This window comes from Phocoena phocoena, chromosome 16, assembly GCF_963924675.1.
Source record: "Phocoena phocoena chromosome 16, mPhoPho1.1, whole genome shotgun sequence".
Classification (NCBI taxonomy): domain Eukaryota; kingdom Metazoa; phylum Chordata; class Mammalia; order Artiodactyla; family Phocoenidae; genus Phocoena; species Phocoena phocoena.
Window position 1 is genome coordinate 76,643,365 of NC_089234.1, and position 23,425 is coordinate 76,666,789.

The following is a 23,425-nucleotide window of genomic DNA, read 5'->3' on the forward strand; positions in this document are numbered from 1 at the left end:
AACCATGTCAGCCTTGGCTCTTTTGCCACAGATGAGAGCAGAAGATATTCTGTTATCTGACAACGGGGGAAGAATTTCTCTTCATCTATTTTCTGGTTAAAGGAAAGGAATCACCCTTATCATCCTTGGGTGGCCAGCCTTCAAATACAGTAATTCGCATGGTAGAATGTACCTAATACTGAAGCTCTACTGAATTTTCATGAGTCTTGGATGATGAAGGCTCTTGTGGGAATACTGGAATACTTTTGGCTCATCGTTATGAGTATCACTGATCACTGAATTTAAATTTTATTGGTTTTGTAATTGTATTTGTATAACTCTATTCTGGTTTTGTATCAGTATAGGTAAAATAAGCTTGAGGAATTTATCCCTGATTTTATGACAGTACACATGCAAGCAATGTCATAATAACACTATTTTAAGTCATGCTGCAGGGGAGGGGGGATTGTCTGTGAGAACATGTACTCTTTTAAAGGGGTCCAGGCTTGAAAGACACTGATCTACATATGCATTTCCTTTTCAAATAAATTTGCTGCTTTTGAATCTTATTACTGGTTTAACAGCAATATCTATGATTTCATTCTAAATATATTGAGTTTAGTATCTCAATAGCAAGTAATTCTAAGAAACAGCTAAAGATGATGACTTTAGTGTGTACTATATATTTTATGGTGGCTGAATTTTATATATTACAGTATGTATTATAAGATTTTTAAATTAATGTGCTTTTCACTCAGAACCTCACGGTGTTTATGTGTATTCATGCATTCTGCATTCAAGTAAGTGAAACTGAAAATCTGGATTTTATACTCATTATTCAAATATAACCTATATTAATAAGCCAAATTACATGAAATACAAATTTCAGAAAAAGTATCTTACTGAGCTATTAAAGGTTTATCAGTGAAAATAAAGAGTTTTGCAAATACAGCAGACAGTGTTTTGGCCTAGATTTCAATACTGGTCCTCTGTTGCCAGGTACTTAGATTTCTTTCAATTCTTCTGTTTGCCATCTTCCTTGAGAAGAAGCTGATCTTGGTTATAACAATTGAGGAGGCTAGCTTTACACTAGGGGGAGGAAGAAATCCTTTCATCATACTCCAGGAGAGGCTGTCATATATAGAAATCTCCGCATCTGTATCATCTTCCTTTGCTTTTGCTAAGATCCACCCAATCTTCCACCAACAAATGTTTGTGTAAAACATATTTCTCCTCTAGGTTGAGGTGTTTTATATTTAATCTCCGAGGAGAGTTCACCTTTGTTAACATCAGTCTCTTCTGAATTTTCCTCAGTCTTTCATCTCAAACACCATCATCCATAAATTCTGCATAAATTGAGATAAGAAGATGCAAACGTAGCCAGAAGCCTTGGGAACACTTATTATCTGTCTCATGCGCTCATTTTCGGCAGGGGCAGTTCACATGTCTTTGTCGCTGCCACTTGGTCCCTGTATCTCCCGAGACCTAAAGTATTTTTAATTAATGATATTTAACACTATTCGCCAAGACAACTGGATTTCACATATTTGCACTGAAAACACGCACAAAATAAATGCCTGTTCTTTCCTCAAAGAGGATTATGTCTCATGATTAAAGACAGGTAACCACTGAATTTCTTTCAGATAATCTGGAATGAAATGTCACTTTTCTCTATTCTGGTTTCTCTCTGGGTGAAAGAACAAACAGAACTGTAAAAAGTTCAAAGTTCTTTTCTCAGCTGCTGCAAGCTTCATACTCTGTAGGTTGCCATATGTATTTGCGTTATGGAAGGCAAAGACTGTGAAAAACATCATTCATGAGTCTGTCTGGTTTTTGTTTCTTCCATTTCATGGCATATCTGCTCTCAAGGTTCTCAAAAATCATTTAACCCAAGATCCTTTCCTAGACAACAATTCCAGAGATTGCTTGTTTTATGAGTCTCCAAAAGGCTATAATAATACTTAAAAGCAAGGGAGGAGGCAAAAGATATCTTTGAAAATTACATTTGAAGAAGCGAGAATGTAAATGGAATTAGCTACTCCAAGTGTTGAGAGATGTGACCAAGTTTGGGGTTAGTTCACTTAAGTGCTAACTTTTCACTCGGATTATTCAAAATAGCATCTATTTCAAGTTGGAATTGTTGCTGAGCTAACCTTTTTTAAAGTACAGTAATATTTATATCTTTGTTGTAAAAATTCAAAACAGTGCAGAAAGAGTGAGAAATATCCAAACCATGAGGCCCTCACCGCTGGTTCCCCAGTCCTATTGCCCAGAGGGAACCACTTAAGATATTTTGTGGGGCTTCCCTGGCGGTGCAGTGGTTAAGAATCCGCCTGCCAATGCAGGGTACATGGGTTCGAGCCCTGGTCTGGAAAGATCCCACATGCCAAGGAGCAACTAAGCCCATGTGCCACAACTACTGAGCCTGCACTCTAGAGCCCATGAGCCACAGCTACTGAGCCCATGTGCCACAACTACTGAAGTCTAGAGCCCATGCTCCGCAACAAGAAGCCACCACAATGAGAAACCTGCACACCGCAACGAAGAATAGACGCCGCTTGCTGCAACTAGAGAAAGCCCGCACACAGCAATGAAGACCCAAAGCAGCCAAAAATAAATAAAATAAATTTTTAAAAAAAGATATTTTGTGTATCTTCGTAGACATTTTCACTGCATGTATTTCCTTAACACACACACACACACACACACACACACACACACACAGAATCATAACATACTCTCTGTTCTGTAATCTGATAATACATAGAGCTGATCAATAGCAAGTAAGCCATTGATAAGCTATTGTAGTGAGGTGGTTTTTCTGCAGGGCTACCAGTGTGTTGCCTTCATGGGCAGTAAAAAAAAAAATTGTGAAGATTGGTGTGGAGGGTGCTAGGGCTTTGATGTCCCAGAGCCTCTTTCTGAGCAAGAGAAAATCATCATGGCTTCCCCTCTGCTCACTTAAAAACCCATGTACCGAACTACATGGCAGGGGCTGAGTTAGGCTCTGGGGACTCTGAGCCCAGTCAGAGAAGCACGGCCCTTGCCCTCGTGGAGCTCTCGGTCTGCTCTCCTTACAAACCACTGTTCCCAGGAAAGCATCTGCTCATCAACTCTTTCAAGCCAACCTTTACTGAGTACCTATCATGAACCAAGTGCTATTTTAGACACGACAAAGATGAACAAGGTTCCAAACCTACCCTTCAGGATCACAGTCTAAGGGAGAGATAGATTACTATTACCAAAAGAGCACCGTGAAATACGCATGATGCTATTAAGGAGGTAGGATGAGGTGTGACTTCACTTAGCCCTGAGGGGGGGGGAGGGGAGGGGAGGGTTGGGAAACTTTCCTGAAGCCCCAGGGTGGAGTTGGGGTGAGGTAATTTCAGGTGGAGGGGACAAGGCAAGCAGACACCTCTGTCAGGACATGTGGGGAAACAGCAGCATTTTAGGGCTGCTGGAGCGTGTGGAGCGGGGTCAGAATGTGGAGCGCTTTGCACACGTCTGAGGACTTCGGGTATATCCAAGACAATGGGAGGAAGGGGGGCTTGTTTAGGCAGAAGGATTGGGGTGGGCTTAAAGAATCACAGAGCTCACTCTTACAGCTGTAGGAGGCTGGGAAACTAACCCAGAGACTGTGGCAGAGGGGTCCAGAGGAGAAATGATGAGACCCTAAGCCAGGCAGGGGTATTTAGTGGGTAAAACTATCTGGGTGTGAGAACAAATTGGATGTGAAGTTTGAAAACAATGGGCGGGTTTCTGGGACTTCCCTGGTGGCACTGTGGTTAAGAATCCACCTGCCAATGCAGGGGACACGGGTTCGAGCCCTGGTCCAGGAAGATCCCACATGCTGCAGAGCAACAAAGCCCGTGCGCCACAACTACTGAGCCTGCGCTCTAGAGCCCATGAGCCACAACTACTGAGCCCGTGTACCACAAATACTGAAGCCCACGCACCTAGAGCCCGTGCTCCGCAAGAGAAGCCACCGCAATGAGAAGTCCACGCACTGCAACCAAGAGTAGCCCACACTTGCTGCAACTAGCGAAAGCCTGTGTGCAGCAATGAAGACCCAACACAGCCAAAAATAAAATATAAATAAATAAAAAAATATTTAAAAAGGGACTTCCCTGGTGGCGCAGTGGTTAAGAATCTGCTAGCCAATGCAGGGGACATGGGTTCGAACCTTGGTCCAGGAAGATCCCACGTGACATGGAGCAACTAAGCCCGTGCACCACAACTACTGAACCTGTGCTCTAGAGCCCGTGAACCACAACTACTGAAGCCTGTGTGCCTATTGCCCATGCTCCACAACAAGAGAAGCCACCGCAATGTGTAGCCCCTGTTTGCCGCAACTAGGGAAAGCCCACTCCAAGCAACGAAGACCCAACGCAGCCAAAAATAAATAAATAAACATAAAAGCTAAATAAATAACCAATCAATTCTACCTTCCCACCCCACCCTCTTAAGATAACCAAGTAACCTCTCCTCCCCCTATCTTCAACCCAGCACAGCTAGTCCCCACAACGCCCCTGAAACCGCTCTAGCGAAGGTCACCTGTGACAGGGGTCCCGTTCCCAGAGTCCTCGGCAGCACTAGGCTCCGTGGCCAGGCCTTCAACTCTCTCTTCCTTTGCTTTGCCTGACGTGGCCCCCTCTCCCTTACCCCACACGGCGGCTCCTCCATTGGCTTCCCCACCTCCCCGGTCCCTGGTCCTAGAATCAAGTTCCATCTTCTTTTCAGATACAATCCCGTCTGCACCTCCACCTCCACGTGGAAGTCTCCCAGTTCTAACGCCATTCTTCCAAAATCCCAAAGTCAGGTGTCCAACTGCCGGTATTCAGCCACAGGAAACTTGTCCAGAGCTCCTTTCTCCTCCCCGCTTATATTCTCTGCCTGTGTCAACGGTGCCACCAGCGATCATCCTCCAAAGCCCGGTACCTGGAGCCACGCTTAGCTGTGGCTGGACAGGGCACAGATGCTCCACTCTCTGTCCCCACCTTTGCATTGCTGTGCACTCTGTCCTTCCTTTCTTTAAAAAATACATTTGACACACACAAAACATTATCTACAAAGTCACCATCCCAGATTTTGGCTTATTATTCCCTTTTTCCTTTATTATTTTTATGTTTAATGCATTACATACAACATATTTAATACATACAGAATTCTACGATATACATGAGTTATAAAGCATAATAAACCATAAACCTACCATACAACCTAAGAACGAGAACATTACTAATAACCAGCAACTACCCATGTGTCCGTTATCTGCCCCCTCTGTTTCCCTCTCAGAGGTAAGCAGTAGGTTAAATTTTGGTTTAGCATTGTTTTGTTTTGTTTCTTACAGTATAGTTTTGCCATTTATGTATGCTTAGACAATGTACTGTTTGGTTTTGCTTGGTTTTGAGCTCAATAAAAATAGTCTCAACCATACCCTGGGACTTGCTTTTTTTTTCTTAATATTTTCTGAGATTCATTCTTATTGTCAGGTATAGCTGTAGTTCACCTCTTGTCACTACAGAATAATATCCTGTAGTGTGACTATACCTAATTTACTTAAACATTCTCTTGTAGACAGAATGGCATTTCAGTTTTTCCCGTTATTAACTATTATGAAGATGTTACTATAACCATTTTTGTACACACCTGCTGGTACACAAATGTAAGAGTTTACTGGATACACAACTGGGAGGTGGAGTCATAAGCTAGATCCTGAAGTATGCAAATGTTCAACTCTGTGAGGTGTAGTTGTTTTCTAAAGCCGAGGTGCCTGTCTACACATCCACACAATGATGAGCTCACATTCAGCACCTGGTGCTGTCAGACTCCTTAATTTTACAAATCTTATGGATATAAACTGCAAGCTCATTGTGGTCTTAATTCATATCTCCAAGGTTTCTAGTTTCTACTTATTTATAAGCCCTATGTATTTCCTCTTCTTGTGAAATGTCTTTTCAAGTTTCTTCTGTTTTTCTTTTTTTTTGTACTAATTTTTTTTTATTACTCAAAAAGGATTCACTTTTAAATACAAAAGCTAAATAAAGCTTTCTGACTCTGTGCTTGTACTTTCAACACTTTCACAACCATTTTCTGCTCCTCAATAAGGAAAGTGTGCTCGATCCTGTCACAGACACATTTAGCACACATGGAACCACCATAGGCCCGGCTGACATGTTTTTTTGTTTTAGACAATCTCACAAGAACTTAAAGTCTCACAGTGCAAACTCCTTGAAGTCGGCCTGAGCATACGCCACAGGCGGATATTGGTGTTTTCCTAATCTTCTTGGTATAAAGGTAAACAATTCTATTACCAGGGGTTCGGGACAGGCTGGTTTTGTTAGAGACTGTATTGTAGGACAGCCTACAATTGTATGTCAAACGCTGGACCATCCTGAATGCCTCTAGATACCGTCCCCGGAAGAGGAAGGCTATTTTCTGTTTTTTTTTAAAAAATAGGAATTCTCTATATATTCTGCTTACTACTCCTTTCTCGGTTAACTGTATCGTAAATGTCAAGTCTTGGTTTGTCTTTCCACTACACTAAATTGTTAGCTTAAGTGCTAGTTTTAATATATTTGATTTAATCATCTTTTCTTTTATGATTAGCATATGTCTCAAGAGATTCTTTCCGGCCCTAAGGTTTTTTTCCATGCAAACATTTAAGTATTTGCTTTTCGTAATCAAAACCTTAATGTATTTGGAATTGATTGCTAGGTGAGGTATGAGGCAGAAATCCATTTCATTGTTTTCCATAAGGATAACCGTTATTCTAGCACTACTTATGGAGCCACGCTTCCTGCCCCCACTGACCTGCCATGCCACCTCATCACATCTCAAAGGGCAGCATATACACCTGGGCTATGTCTCAGGCTCCTTAGCTCGCTGCACTGCTCAGAGCGCCTGCTTCTGCACCACATACAACACAAACTCTGTAATAAAACTTACTGTCTTGTAAAAGGTCCCCTCAACCTCCTCATTATAGTCAGAAGCAGCCAGCCATCTTCGTCCTTTGCTATTCCACAGATGTTCAGATATCTGCCTGTCACATCCAACAAAACGTCTTGGAATTTCTGCTGGAAATGGCATTGAATCTGTAGAACATTTTGGGGAGGTTTGATACCCTTACTACCTTCATGAACAAAGATACTGTAGTTCTTCATTTGTTTCTACCTTGCTTCTTCATCTTTATCCTTCAAATCCTCAGTCAAGCCTTAACCTAAACACTGCCTGCCTCAAACATGTATTTTACCTTCTCAACTAAAAGGAGGACAAGCGTGTCTCTCGTGCAATTTTTTTAGATAGCTGCAAGAGTCCAAGAAAAAGATGGGGTGTGTTTGAGGTTTGTTGCTGAGTGCACTGAGAATTCGAGAAGAGTAAGATGACACTGGTTTGAGACCCACCGAGGCTTTGGTGTGATTCAACACAGAGGAGTCTGGACAGATTGCCCACTGAGACTGTATGACTGGACAGATTGCCCACTGAGACTGTATGACTGGACAGACTGCCCACTGAGACTGTATGACTGGATAGACTGCCCACTGAGACTGTATGACTGGACAGATTGCCCACTGAGACTGTATGACTGGACAGATTGCCCACTGAGACTGTATGACTGGACAGACTGCCCACTGAGACTGTATGACTGGACAGATTGCCCACTGAGACTGTATGACTGGACAGATTGCCCACTGAGACTGTATGACTGGACAGACTGCCCACTGAGACTGTATGACTGGACAGATTGCCCACTGAGACTGTATGACTGGACTGATTGTCCACTGAGACTGTATGACTGGACAGATTGCCCACTGAGACTGTATGACTGGACAGACTGCCCACTGAGACTGTATGACTGGACAGATTGCCCACTGAGACTGTATGACTGGACAGATTGCCCACTGAGACTGTATGACTGGACAGACTGCCCACTGAGACTGTATGACTGGACAGATTGCCCACTGAGACTGTATGACTGGACTGATTGCCCACTGAGACTGTATGACTGGACAGATTGCCCACTGAGACTGTATGACTGGACAGACTGCCCACTGAGACTGTATGACTGGACAGACTGCCCACTGAGACTGTATGACTGGACAGATTGCCCACTGAGACTGTATGACTGGACAGACTGCCCACTGAGACTGTATGACTGGACAGATTGCCCACTGAGACTGTATGACTGGACAGATTGCCCACTGAGACTGTATGACTGGACAGACTGCCCACTGAGACTGTATGACTGGACAGACTGCCCACTGAGACTGTATGACTGGACAGACTGCCCACTGAGACTGTATGACTGGATAGACTGCCCACTGAGACTGTATGACTGGACAGACTGCCCACTGAGACTGTATGACTGGACAGACTGCCCACTGAGACTGTATGACTGGACAGACTGCCCACTGAGACTGTATGACTGGACAGACTGCCCACTGAGACTGTATGACTGGATAGACTGCCCACTGAGACTGTATGACTGGACTGATTGCCCACTGAGACTGTATGACTGGACAGATTGCCCACTGAGACTGTATGACTGGACAGATTGCCCACTGAGACTGTATGACTGGACAGACTGCCCACTGAGACTGTATGACTGGACAGATTGCCCACTGAGACTGTATGACTGGACAGATTGCCCACTGAGACTGTATGACTGGACAGATTGCCCACTGAGACTGTATGACTGGACAGATTGCCCACTGAGACTGTATGACTGGACAGATTGCCCACTGAGACTGTATGACTGGACAGACTGCCCACTGAGACTGTATGACTGGACAGACTGCCCACTGAGACTGTATGACTGGACAGATTGCCCACTGAGACTGTATGACTGGACAGATTGCCCACTGAGACTGTATGACTGGACAGATTGCCCACTGAGACTGTATGACTGGACAGACTGCCCACTGAGACTGTATGACTGGACAGACTGCCCACTGAGACTGTATGACTGGACAGATTGCCCACTGAGACTGTATGACTGGACAGATTGCCCACTGAGACTGTATGACTGGACAGATTGCCCACTGAGACTGTATGACTGGACAGACTGCCCACTGAGACTGTATGACTGGACAGACTGCCCACTGAGACTGTATGACTGGACAGACTGCCCACTGAGACTGTATGACTGGACAGATTGCCCACTGAGACTGTATGACTGGACAGATTGCCCACTGAGACTGTATGACTGGACAGACTGCCCACTGAGACTGTATGACTGGACAGACTGCCCACTGAGACTGTATGACTGGACAGACTGCCCACTGAGACTGTATGACTGGACAGATTGCCCACTGAGACTGTATGACTGGACAGATTGCCCACTGAGACTGTATGACTGGACAGATTGCCCACTGAGACTGTATGACTGGACAGATTGCCCACTGAGACTGTATGACTGGACAGATTGCCCACTGAGACTGTATGACTGGACAGATTGCCCACTGAGACTGTATGACTGGACAGATTGCCCACTGAGACTGTATGACTGGACAGATTGCCCACTGAGACTGTATGACTGGACAGACTGCCCACTGAGACTGTATGACTGGACAGACTGCCCACTGAGACTGTATGACTGGACAGATTGCCCACTGAGACTGTATGACTGGACAGATTGCCCACTGAGACTGTATGACTGGACAGATTGCCCACTGAGACTGTATGACTGGACAGATTGCCCACTGAGACTGTATGACTGGACAGACTGCCCACTGAGACTGTATGACTGGACAGATTGCCCACTGAGACTGTATGACTGGACAGATTGCCCACTGAGACTGTATGACTGGACAGACTGCCCACTGAGACTGTATGACTGGACAGATTGCCCACTGAGACTGTATGACTGGACAGATTGCCCACTGAGACTGTATGACTGGACAGATTGCCCACTGAGACTGTATGACTGGACAGATTGCCCACTGAGACTGTATGACTGGACAGACTGCCCACTGAGACTGTATGACTGGACAGATTGCCCACTGAGACTGTATGACTGGACAGATTGCCCACTGAGACTGTATGACTGGACAGACTGCCCACTGAGACTGTATGACTGGACAGATTGCCCACTGAGACTGTATGACTGGACAGATTGCCCACTGAGACTGTATGACTGGACAGATTGCCCACTGAGACTGTATGACTGGATAGATTGCCCACTGAGACTGTATGACTGGACAGACTGCCCACTGAGACTGTATGACTGGACAGATTGCCCACTGAGACTGTATGACTGGACAGATTGCCCACTGAGACTGTATGACTGGACAGATTGCCCACTGAGACTGTATGACTGGACAGACTGCCCACTGAGACTGTATGACTGGACAGATTGCCCACTGAGACTGTATGACTGGACAGATTGCCCACTGAGACTGTATGACTGGACAGATTGCCCACTGAGACTGTATGACTGGACAGATTGCCCACTGAGACTGTATGACTGGATAGATTGCCCACTGAGACTGTATGACTGGACAGATTGCCCACTGAGACTGTATGACTGGACAGATTGCCCACTGAGACTGTATGACTGGACAGATTGCCCACTGAGACTGTATGACTGGACAGATTGCCCACTGAGACTGTATGACTGGACAGATTGCCCACTGAGACTGTATGACTGGACAGACTGCCCACTGAGACTGTATGACTGGACAGATTGCCCACTGAGACTGTATGACTGGACAGATTGCCCACTGAGACTGTATGACTGGACAGATTGCCCACTGAGACTGTATGACTGGACAGACTGCCCACTGAGACTGTATGACTGGACAGATTGCCCACTGAGACTGTATGACTGGACAGATTGCCCACTGAGACTGTATGACTGGACAGATTGCCCACTGAGACTGTATGACTGGACAGATTGCCCACTGAGACTGTATGACTGGACAGATTGCCCACTGAAACTGTATGACTGGACAGATTGCCCACTGAGACTGTATGACTGGACAGATTGCCCACTGAGACTGTATGACTGGACAGATTGCCCACTGAGACTGTATGACTGGACAGATTGCCCACTGAGACTGTATGACTGGACAGATTGCCCACTGAAACTGTATGACTGGACAGATTGCCCACTGAGACTGTATGACTGGACAGATTGCCCACTGAGACTGTATGACTGGACAGATTGCCCACTGAGACTGTATGACTGGACAGATTGCCCACTGAGACTGTATGACTGGACAGATTGCCCACTGAGACTGTATGACTGGACAGACTGCCCACTGAAACTGTATGACTGGACAGACTGCCCACTGAGACTGTATGACTGGATAGATTGCCCACTGAAACTGTATGACTGGACAGATTGCCCACTGAAACTGTATGACTGGACAGATTGCCCACTGAGACTGTATGACTGGACAGATTGCCCACTGAGACTGTATGACTGGATAGATTGCCCACTGAGACTGTATGACTGGACAGATTGCCCACTGAGACTGTATGACTAAGAAGTTAACTAGCGACAGGCTCGTGAGGACCAGGCTTTAAACGGGCAGAGGAAGAGAAAACTATGAAAGTAGCTAAGAAATTACAAGAAACATGGAAGGTAAATCAGAAGAGTGAAGGCAAGGGGGAACCAGGGAAAGGAGATTTTTGAAGAAGTGGTTAATATTGCCCAAAGCCAGAGAAGAAAGACCACTGGAAAGGCCATGGGATCTAACAATTAAGAGGGCACTAATGACAGAAGAGATGGGTAAAAAAAAACAAACAACAACAACAAAACCTAACTTCACTGAGTTAAAGACAGTATGGGAGGAGAAGGTGGTTGGCACAGAGTAGACACTCGGATATTTGTCGAGGACAAGCCTGAGAGAAATGGAAAGAGGGCAGACTCTTCTCTAAATGAGCTCAGCTGTGAATAGAGGGAGGCTGACAGCAGAATATCTCAGATGAGAAACAGGGCGCTGTAGGACCTGACCTCAACCACCATCCTACACACCAGCCTCCACGTTACAGACAGCAGGGTGAGCATCAGAGTAAGGAAGGTTCCGAACAAGTGCTTCTTTAGAGGGAAAAAATAAAAATGGGATCCCTAATGGAAATGATGAGAGTGAGTGAGTGGATGTGAGAGCCACGGACGTTGATGACAAGGAGAGGTTCTGGACGTACCTGCAGAGACACAGAAAAGACCCCGGCTGCAGAATGGTCACCTGACATGAACTAAGGGGTTTTCAAGCTATATTCTATATTCTTTAATGAATATATAGGCACTCGAACTTGCACAAATTGTTTTTGTCTTTAGATAAAAGGCATCCATCATGGGATTAGATCAACAATACATTTAAGGAAGCCATTGCAACACATAACTAGTTGAGAAAAGATATGGTACATACTTAATGAAACTGGGAGACTCTTAGCAACTGTAATTCGGATAAAATACATTAAAATATTTGGAGGGGGTTATTCTTTCTTAAAAAAGGATGTGCCACCACCTAGAATAACATACCTGCTATGGAAGAGAAAATAAGTCCTCCACCTGAGCATCTCGGGGAAAATGAGTCCCCGTCTCAATCTAGCACAGATTAAATGGACCTAAAGAAAGCATATAATTCTCTTCACTTTAAGGGCAAGCGATGCCTAAGAAGGCATGTTACTCTGCAGGTAAACATGTATATGCTACAGTTATGCAGGATTATCATTTGCTAAGTTTTTTTTCCCCTTTCACCTCCAATGTACCTGAGTGTATATTTGATAACTGCTTTGGGGCAAGGCCAGCTTACATCATGAGGGGAGGGGGAACTGTCTCACAGACAATGAAGGCTGATGGTGCCTATGACATAGAGAGTAGCTTCTCTCTCCAGTCACTGTGTTCAATGGGGCTCTAATCTCAGAAAGGGTACCTAGTATATTCAACACGGTCGTTCCCATATGCATTTCCCCAGTATCTTTTCACCTCCATTAATCTCTTATTCCCTTTCCATGAGCACCTACCCTGTGCTGAGCTCAGGGACCCCCTAGAGATCTCTACAGAAGCTCCCGTCTATCAAGCTCTCACTGTGCACCGCAGCCCATGTCACCTGCCTACGTGCATCATCTCCTTTAAGCCACACCTCCTGCCTGTGAGGGAGGAGCTAGTCTCTCTTATCTCCATTTCACAGATGAGAAAATCGTGCTGACACTTCAGTTGCACAGCAAGAATGCGGCAAACCTGAAATGTGAATCTGGGTGTGTCTGACTTCAAAGCCCTGGCTCTTAACCATCTCCCTGCGATGACCACAAACAGGTCCACATGCTGTTCCCACATCGTGCGAGTCTGGAGCTGGGGCAGCGCCGAAAAGGAAGAACTGAGTGGAGTGATGCCGCTCACCTATCCACGCTGCACGGACACGCAGCTGAGCCGAGAGCCTACTCAGTTCCGGAAGACAACCCAAGGCTGTTCACTACCCTTAGCGGCCACTCTCTCTGCCCACCTCCTTTTTCCCCCCTCAGGGTGAGGGAATATGAGATCACGAGAGGACAAAATGCTTGGAGAACGTGACTGTATCTGACCTGCCAGGGCCAGCAGCAGCCTGAGTACCTCTGATAAGCCGGTGGGGAGAGCATGCCTCTGGCCACAGGGACTTCTGCAGGCGTCTAATCGAGGCTTCAGGAAAGGAGGTCTCGGGAGAGAGAGCACAGTGATGCTTCTCCCCTGTCAGAGTAACCGCTCTAACCACTCAGGACAAAATGCCCCGTTGCTCACAGCATCACTCTGCCACAGGGTCACATACCCCTATTCAACTGACTTTCAGGCTTTTCTCTGAGAAAGAAGAAAGAAAGAAAAAAAGAAAAAAGAAAGAAAGGAAGAAATGGTCTCCTAGGTCTGGGGTAAAAATGAAAAAAGCAAGTTGACTTGCTTTGAAATGCAAAAGACCTCCATCTCCAGCTTGTCCTAGTCCCGAGGGACCGGGGACCCCCCCCCCGGATCTTGCTCACTGCTCTTCATTCAAAGTCCCCTGGGAAACAGTTGCTTGTTTTCCAAGAACTGTAGGAACACTCTGTTCTTCCACAAGGTCCCACCAAACGTCCACAACCTGGAGCGGCATAAAGGTCAACCAGATGCAGATAGGCTCGCGGCCGCTGTGCTGTTATTATTAAGGCACTTTTGACTGTGTTTCTTTGAGGAAACAAGTATAGACAAGGTTAAAAAAAAAAAAGAAGTTATTCTGTATCATATCCCAGAATGGGTCCCAGCCATTTCTCAACCTCGGCCACAGACATGCTCTTCCTCAAAGCATAATCCTCAATCTGCAAAAGATTAAAAGTAGTTTATTAAACCAAAATGATAAGACTTTGTGAACTCAAGTTTACACAGCATTCGCCAAGATACATTAAGTACGTTTTATGTCTTTTGCCTTAATAGTAATCCACTGAGTTAAATAGAGACAGATATCTATCTATTCATCGAGGTGCCTTATTTTCCGGGCAGAAAAACAACATGTCATATCTACCTCAGGCTGAGAGCCTGGCTGGGGTGTGTGTGTGGCAGGGGTGTGGGAGGGTTGGTCTCTGTGTAAACGGCAGGGCGAGAAATGGGGCAGTGGGCTGAAATCAAATCAAGACATAAACTGGAGTACATTTCTTCATCCTTTCGCTCTCATTTTATTCTCACTCACATGTAAAATAAAACAGGTTTAACAGTTCCATTCAAAACAAGACAGGCATCTAGAGATGCCACACACAATGAAACAGCTAACCTACCTGATCCTTGGAAATTTTCCCCACGGCAAAATATCTGGACCTCAAATTGGAGAAGTAAAGGCCGGATACTGCTGAAGCAGGTGCCATGGCCAGCGATTCTGTTAACCTAATGCCTGGGGAGAGCAGCATGGGGAGAAACGTTAGTTTATTCAGTGCTGAGACAGGCCTGCCAAGTGGTAGGCTCCCAGTATATTCTTGTTTACAAGTGAATGAGAGTGAGCTTGTGCCTTCCCGGTGGACATGTAACACAGCATGAAAGATGTGAGCAGATTCGTCTAGCAAATTCCCGCCGAAGGGATGAACAAATTCAGGATGTGCAGATCTCCTCTAACCTGGGGGGAGAGGCCTGGAAAAGACTCTCTACATTCTTATGCCTGCCCTCCAAGATCAGCCATGGAGGTTACGCCTGGGCCTTCTAGACAAGGACTCCAACCCTGCAGATGGGGACACCACCTGGACCTCCAAGCGCACCTGTGAGGCCAAGGCCACTAGGGGAATGACAGCCAGCCAGGCCCCATTGAGGATGAGCCCACACCAAGGCTATCTAGTCTACGCCATTCACTTTCTGGACAAGGCAACGGAGCGACGTAAAGGCTCGGTGCTTTGCCAAAGATCGCCCAGCTGGCTTACGGCAGAAACGGGTCCCCAAGTCCCCGTCTCCTGTCTCCTGGAGCCGGTGCCATCCCTGCCAGCCCAGATTCAATGAGCCTCATAGCTCTTCATGTCCATCTACATTCCTTTAACGTCTTCGGCGTGGATGGCACGCTTTTGATGAACTCCACTGAAAACAGTACACTGTGTTCACAGTGGTGTAGAAGTAAAGAGAGAGGGAGCGGAAGGGAAGGGTGGGAATTCTGTGAGACGAGGGTCCAGAGACACTCCTAGAAGTGGTGGAAGGAGAGAGTGACGTGAAATACATTATTAAAGGTTACAAAGGTCACTCAATAGTGGAGAGACTGAAAACAGTAACACACGTGTAATAGGAAAATGGGGCAGAGGATGTACAGGCTGGTGTGAGTCAGCTAAGCTCCCATCTATTATAGGTGAAAAGAAAATAATGAAAACTGATAAACCTGAAAATGGTGATAAAAGACCACTACTCAACAATAATTCTACAGGGCCTCCATGTGCACGAATTGAAATGAGTTTCTTTTCCTCCTGTTAAAATAATAATAATATATGGGCTTCCCTGGTGGCGCAGTGGTTGGGAGTCCACCTGCCGATGTGGGGGACACAGGTTCGTGCCCCAGTCCAGGAGGATCCCACACGCCGCAGAGCGGCTGGGCCCGTGAGCCATGGCTGCTGAGCCTGCACGTCCGAAGCCTGCGCTCCGCAGTGGGAGAGGCCACGGCAGTGAGAGGCCCACGTACCGCAAAAAATAATACATAATAATAATAATATGGAGGTGAAGGACTAAAACACACTGCTGGAAGTGAGAAACGATGGGATCAGGGATTTCACTGTAAGCCTCTCTGTGTCTCCCACCTGCTCCATCCGCACGCCTTCCCTCAGCTACCGTGTGTGTAACATGAGGCAGGATGCGCGCCTGCCCGGTGCTGACCTGTGTGCCGCTCCACATCCGCCAGCCTCCACATGGTCAGCTTCTCGGTGTGGTCGGGCTGGCTGGGGTAGCCGGGCGCCGGCCGGATGCCCTCGTAGCGCAGCCTCCGCAGGTCGGCCATGTCCAGCTGCTCGCTGCCACAGTAGCCCCACAGCTCCCTGCGGACCCGCGCGTGCAGCTCCTCGGCAAAGGCCTGGGGCGGAACACGCCGTCGGATGGAAGCGGGAGCCCTTCTCCTGCCCTCCCTCCTGCCCTCCGTCCCGCCCGCAAACACACCTCCCTGACCCGACAGCAGGTGGGGGAACCGGCGAGAGGGATGGGCCGGGGGCTCAACTCATCTGTACTGTCATCAGCTGCTCTGCGGCTCAGTTCTGGCCTCAGCCCGGGCTCTCAAGGATCATATTCAATGATCCGAGGATCCGAGGCCCTTCAGACCTTTCTCTGACGCTCAGGCTACAGCTTATGGTGGCCAGAAGGAGGAGCGGGGACCATGACAGCAGCCAGTGACTCTGCTGTGAGCCTCGGGAAAAGGGGAGCAGCTCCCACAGCTTAGGCTGCCCCACCAGACAGAGGAAGATGAGGGATCTACAGGCGAGCCCAACATCAGAACGAGAAGCTCTGAAACAGAACCTGTTTGGCTTTTTGCAGGGTCCTCTGGAAAACATCAAATCACAAGCACAGGGCGACACCAGAACCAAGACAATGAAGTCAAGGCTCCACGGGCCACTCCAACTACAGCATCGCTGAAGGCTACTCTGTGCCCAGAGATGAGGCGTGAGAGTGACTCGAAAATACAGGATTTAAGAGTATGTGTGCTGTTAGAGCCAAACACACACACACGCACACGCACACGTGCATGCGCACTCTGGCCTCAGGGCACCGCGGCTCTACCTCGGCCAGCCGGTCCCCCAGCGCCTTGACCATGATGCTGCTGTAGTCGTCACACTCTTCCTCGTAGGCCTTGCTCAGCTCCTCCACCCCGAAGCAGGCGACGGCAAACAGACCCAGGTAGTCAGGGACGCCCGAGTGCAGAGGGGCGATGAAGTCCGAGAGGCAGAGGTAGGGGTCTGCGCTGGCAGAGTCCTTCTCGGCCTTGAAACACAAGGAGTGGGCAGAGTGGCCATTAGCATGGAATTGGCACCAACACACAGAGAAGAGCAATCGAGCACCTTCCAAAGAATACAGCTTCAAATGGGGCTGTCTGTTTTGTTCACTGTTACATCCCCAGCACTTAGAAGAGCGCCTGATATGTAGTGAGTGTTCAATAAACGTGTTGAATAAATAAATGGAACGAGATTTTTAGAAAGGTATGACATGAAATGACATACACAGTCGAGAAACCAGTTAACTCGCTCATTCACACACTGAGCAAACATTTACTGAATGCCTACAGGAACTGGAACCCTAAATATTCATATAAAAAGGTTTTCTTTTCCTCCAAAAGTGTTTTCAATTCAAGACCCACATTAAATCCTAAAGTTATGTTCAAAAGGGGTCCACTAAGTGTGTAAGCCTCTACTTTACATCGACAGAAGCAGTTCAACAAACGGCTAAGGTCAGCAACACAGGGCCACGTGCTGTCCACCACAGGCGGTGGGTCAGGGGATGGCTAAGGACACTGCTGGGCTGGCCTGAAACCAATCAAAAAATTGAGCAGGATCTGCTTCTGGGGTTCTCTCCTCAGGCCAGGTGGCCACCCTCGCCTGCTTTCCATCTTCAGCTGATGACTGACTTATCCCTGCTACTGAGCTGACAAATAGGGTCTTACACATACTTCACAATCAACACGTTTGCTGAGAAGGTAAATAACAAATGACTAATATTTACTGAGTGCTGACTGTGTCAGGCACTGGTCTTGGTGCTTTATACGAATTAACTAATCCAATCCTCTCAACAACCTTGTGAAGTAAGTGACACCACCAGCTCCATTTTATACAAGAAATCCAAGGCAGCGAGAGCTTGAAGAACTAGTTCAAGGTCAGACAGTGGCAGGCCCATGGGTCTGATCCACAACCAATGCTCTTGACCACTATACAACACTGCTTAGGACAGATCAATTAATGAGCAGCCAACCCAGAAGCTTCACAGCTATTTGCTTGCCAGCTCTGGAAACAAGTACAGTCTAATCGACACTGGGCAAAAAACAGTTAAGTGGCTGCAGACAAGAAGGTATTTGATAAAGGCAAGTGGAAATGTCACAGAGCCAGGGCCAGCTATGCAGGGAGGAGCTGCCTTCCACTTGTACTCTGCCCAACAACTGTTCTTTGCTAACAAAAGCCAGGAGATACAAAGTTTCCCAGCACCACAAGGAGAGACAGGTCACAGAGCCACACAGCTCTTTAAAATAGACAGCAATCAGAACCACTCAGAACAGAAGACTCCCGGAGCAGTAAGTCACTGCAGCCAGAATTTTGCAGCGTACTGGAAAAAAGCACATCCTTAGAAATAGCTATCTGGGTAGGTAATACATGTACTTTGAAAAGTCATTATATTAAATGCCCTAATACAGTCCCTCACAGACTGCCTGGACATGAATGGTGTTGGATGTAAAAAGAGGTCAGAGGACACAGGACTTGAAGGATGGAAATTCAGGCCAGGGTGGAGGTTTCTGACCTTAATTACTTCTTTAAAAGAAAAGTCACCAGTTCCCTAGTGAGGAGGGGCTAGAACTTAACATTAGAATCCTCTTGTGCTCTGAGGTGTCTGAGCCTGAGTGCACGGAGTGAGGATGCACCAGGCCTGGGTGCACACAGTAATGGTGTAGCTGTCCCCGTTTAACTTGTTATGGTACTGTTTAATGTCCCAAGTTTAAGGATTCCCTCAGACGTTGTTATAGTTAAAACATCTGACATTATGAATTACATTGTGATTATGATTAAAAGCAATACTATCACTCCTGAATGACTGAAAATAGTAATAAGACAATGCGAGAATCACTTGCTACTGTCCTTTGTTAATGACTGGTGAATTCTGGCTCCGATTCTTGATCAGGGCAGTTTTTTTTTTTTTTTTTTTTTTGCGGTACGCAGGCCTCTCACTGTTGTGGCCTCTCCCGTTGCGGAGCACAGGCTCCGGACGCGCAGGCTCAGCAGCCATGGCTCACAGGCCCAGCCGCTCCGCGGCATGTGGGATCTTCCCGGACCGGGGCACAAACCCGTGTCCCATGCATCGGCAGGTGGACTCTCAACCACTGTGCCACCAGGGAAGCCCCAGCTCATTTTTTATAGCAGCTAAAGGGACATGCTTACAGATTTGCATGTTTAAAGGTGGGGTCATACGAGAGGGAGCCGTGTGGAGGAGAGCCTGTTCTATGACCCGGGAGAAGCCAGTGGCATGAGAGAACAGCCATCGGGGTGTGGACAGGCTGGGCTCTCCCCTCCGAGCCACGCAGCTCAGCGCGCTCTCCATCAGCTTTCGTTTTCACCTCTGCAAAATGGAAACATATAAACTGCCCGACAACAGGTTGTGTGGAAATGAAACAAGATGGTCCGTTAAGTGCCCTGCCAAGCAGCTGGCCCCTGGCAGACATCGAGCGAATGTCTGCTCCCCCCCCCGCCCCCGCCGTCTTCGCTTTGAGAAAGGAGCCGCCAGCCTATTTTAATGACAGGCCCGGATGCAAACCAATGCTCTTGAGCAAGTGAATGTCCACCTGTGCATGACCCCCCGAGGCAGCAGCAGTGTTTCTCCTCACCCATCCAACCCCGACAGGAAACACCTCCCTCCTGCTGGTGCCCGAGAGGCCCAGCTTCTAAACCCACACTGGCCCCTTCTCTATATCACAAATGCCTTGGGCTCGGGGCTCTGACTGGTCATTTGGGGTGAGGTGGGGCAGAGCTATGCTTACATGAAGTTCAAACTTACACCATTCTTATTTATGTTTTGTGAGTGCTTAAAACAAAGAGTAGGGCAATGTGTCCGCTGGCCGCACGGCCTCCGCACCTGCTGCCTGAGTCCGTAGAAGGTGGCGATGGGCTCCACGGCCTGGGGTGCCGCGCCCTCCGCATACAGGTGGATGTCGTCCTGGCTGCTCTGCGCTGGCCAGAACCCAACCACGCCCCTGGCGTGGAGCTGCTTCTGACTAATCAGTGCCTGCAGCATATTTTGGGCATCATCATAGACTTTTTTGGCTTCTTCACCTGTTAGGAAAATATCGTAAAAATTCACTTAGAGATGCCAATAATAACCAGCAAAGAATGCTTCTTTTTAAAACTACTACCTCTCCTCAGTCATCTCTCTTCACCCCTCTCTTTTCCCCTCAAATACTTTACAAATCAGTGTTTGCCATCAGCAACCCCAGGTGCATGAGCTAAGGGTTGAGCAGTTCTGCTAAGTGCGGCTCCCGGACACAGTCTGCTTTGCCAGCTCAAGCCACTTATTTTTCCATTTAACAAAAGGCAGAGAGCCAGCTCTTGGCTCCCCGCAGCAATGTGTCAGACAGAGAGCGAGACAAGGCAGGCCAGACCCTTCCACCACCACGTTCCTCGTGCACAGACAGCTCCCCTGACCTCGCCGTGACCCCTGGGGGTGCAGAACAGCCTGAGGAGTGGAGTGTGGCTTCAGTGCTGCTCCTGGATGGCCCAGCCCAGGGCCCGTCAGGCCCTCACCTGGCTCCGGCGGGAGCCAGCAGGGTTAGGGTTAGGCTTTCTGGGCCTGGCCAGCCCTGCTTCAGCCACTCAACTGCTCATCTGTGATCACCCGGGAGCAGATCAGAATGAGAGGCCCTTGTCCACTGCTGCACCTCGGCTAGCCTGGGAGCCACTGAGTCACAGCACCTAACACGCACCCCAGGGCCCCCCCAGGAAGTGGGCAAGGGCCACTCTCCCAGGCTTCCCTCAGCCCTAACCCCACACACCCACCAGTCCACCCCCCACCTTGCTCTGAGCTGGCTGTTACAGAACCCTTTGAAGGGCTTAGTGTTTCAGTCCCATGTCTCTGGGGGCAGGGCTGACAGCGAGACGCAGGGCTAGCAGTTTATCTATCAACTAGCTTGTCACCCCCAGCCCCTCCCCAGCAGGCACAATAGCCTCCTTGCCGGTCCCCAAGTCAGCCCACGTGTCTGTGCCTTCCCACTCGGTCTCCTCGGCCTGGAGTGTCCTTTTCTTCATCACCACCTCACATGCCCAGTCCCAGGCCCAGTAGCTCCCACTAATCTTCAAAAAGCAGTTCAAACACCACCTCCTCCAGGAAGCCTCTCCTGATGTCCCACTCTGAGGTCTGTCTCATTTCCCTGTGTCCACAGAAGCTGGGCCTTGGTCCCGCAGCAGGAGCTCGTCCTGCTGTACGGGAATCACCCTCCAATGCTGCACCAGCCAGCCAGGTACCAGATGGCAGCGATGATACATCTTCTTTTTGATACATTTTTCTTTTGTTTATCCCCAGTGCCCAGCATGTAACTGATGTCAATAAACATTTAGTAAAGAATGGATAAATGAAATGCGAAATATAGTCAGTAAATAAGGACCAACCCAGCAGATTACAAACTGTCAAAGAGCCGAGCGGATGGAACAGTACCCTACATCATGTCATAACAGTAAACTCTCTCCTGCATAATCCACCCCGCTGCTCACCACCTATTCTTGTCTTCAAAGTCCCAAGACCATGTCTCGGATACCAGAGCAGGATGGAAGGACTTACTGAACTAACCTACAGCTTTGTCGTCAAATATCTTGGGAAAGCCTCGGTTTGGGTATTTGCCCCGGAGCTGCCAGACATCGAAGAAAGGCTTCCAGTCAATGTAGTCCACCAGCTTCTGCAGGTCGTAGTCTTCAAAGACTCGAGTCCCAAGGAATGTGGGCTTCACTACAGGACAGAGTGAGAGGCGTGAACCCTGGCACCAGCCTGGGGCTCAGTGCCACTCATGCCTAGTGCCGCCTGCGGGAGGCCTTCCCGCTCTGTTGGCTCCCACGCTCCGCTTCCCTCCTGTCACCCGGAGGAGTTGTTTTACAAAGAGGGGAACTTGAAATTACTGAGGAGAAGGAGTAATTCGCCAGCACATCTTAAAAAAACCTCTTCTTCCCCTGCAGCTGACTGACTGCACCGTCCTTGGAAACTCTTCCCTCAACCCTCCCCACCAACACCCCCGCCCTAGAAACAAGACAGACTGGGGTTGATCTCACTTGTACAAATGAAGACGATACTAAAAGAAAGAGCACTGGAGAAAGACACATGTTAACAGGCCACTTCCATAAAGTTTAAAAACATGAATCAATAATCGATCAATGTATTGCCTACTGAACATATGCACATAATCCAAGTCTGCGGAAATGCACGGAAATGAGGCATCAAATTCAAGATCCTGCAGGGGAGGGAGGGGCTCACAGTAATTCCCACATGTATGGTTTTGTCTTTTTTAAGTGGGCAGTAGCTTATTCCTTAAGTGCCTGGTGGAGGTACACGAATGTTCAATACAGTCTTCTTTACACCTCCTTGTGAATCTAAAAAAGATCCTAAGTGAAATACTGGTGAAGACTTCAGAGACAGACGGTGCCACTGGGCTTCCTGGGGCACCAGTACCACCCCGCACCACCAAGTCCCGGTTGGTTAGGCTGGGGTCCAAGGTGACCACTCCGCTGCCCGCTTCCCAGCCCTCATGCCCTCAGTTTCCTGATCTGCAAGTAAGGATCAGAGAACTTAAACTAAAGCACCACGCTCAGGTGCTCAGGGGTAACACCGGAGTCTCAAGAGTGTTTTTCCCTCATTAGACAGTAACAGTGAGAGGTGAAAGTACAGGAAAAGAAAAGTATGTGCAGCTTCTTAATTTTGCCTGGAAATCTCTACCTTTTGACATAGCTCATGGTAGCTTTTCCCCATGTGTTCCTGGTCATCTTTTTATTATACAGGACAATCCTTGCTTTGTAAATACTCTATTATGCTGGTTTGTTTGGTTAGGAAAAAGAAATTACAGCTATTCTCCTGACTGAAGTGTCACCCTGCCTGGAAAGTCAGGGAAACGCTCTGCTTCCGGGTCACTCAAGGGTGTTATTCTTGAATGAACTTGTCGGCCAGAGTTGGAGATGTGTTTGAGGTTTTACCACCAAAGGCCTAGAGAGAAGAACCTTTCCTTCTCTCTTTATTGACTTCTTGCAACTACGCTAAGGCTGGGTTGTCCTTAGGGGCCCTACATGGGGGTTAAACAGCCACTTGAAAAGTGTCACCACTGCCACC

The 23,425-nt window shown here is 47.7% G+C and overlaps 1 protein-coding gene and 1 pseudogene across 3 annotated transcripts in view; both read right to left on the reverse strand.

Annotated features, from left to right (window-relative positions):
- Positions 1 to 4,519: 4,519 nt before the first annotated feature.
- LOC136136064 (large ribosomal subunit protein eL34-like) lies at positions 4,520 to 6,399 on the reverse strand (annotated as a pseudogene).
- A 7,748-nt stretch (positions 6,400 to 14,147) lies between these two features.
- The window catches only part of MTR (5-methyltetrahydrofolate-homocysteine methyltransferase), a 115,464-nt gene continuing 106,186 nt past the window's right edge, over positions 14,148 to 23,425 (reverse strand). For 2 of the 3 annotated variants that reach the window (XM_065894926.1, XM_065894927.1), the window contains 6 exons: positions 21,905 to 22,060; positions 20,201 to 20,397; positions 17,153 to 17,353; positions 16,262 to 16,454; positions 14,701 to 14,813; positions 14,161 to 14,247 (listed from right to left, as the gene is read on the reverse strand). In XM_065894926.1, coding sequence (XP_065750998.1) covers positions 14,161 to 14,247; positions 14,701 to 14,813; positions 16,262 to 16,454; positions 17,153 to 17,353; positions 20,201 to 20,397; positions 21,905 to 22,060 — 947 coding nt within the window. Of the gene's footprint in view, positions 14,248 to 14,700; positions 14,814 to 16,261; positions 16,455 to 17,152; positions 17,354 to 20,200; positions 20,398 to 21,904; positions 22,061 to 23,425 lie in introns of all 3 variants that reach the window. The other variant, XM_065894925.1, reaches the window with a different exon arrangement.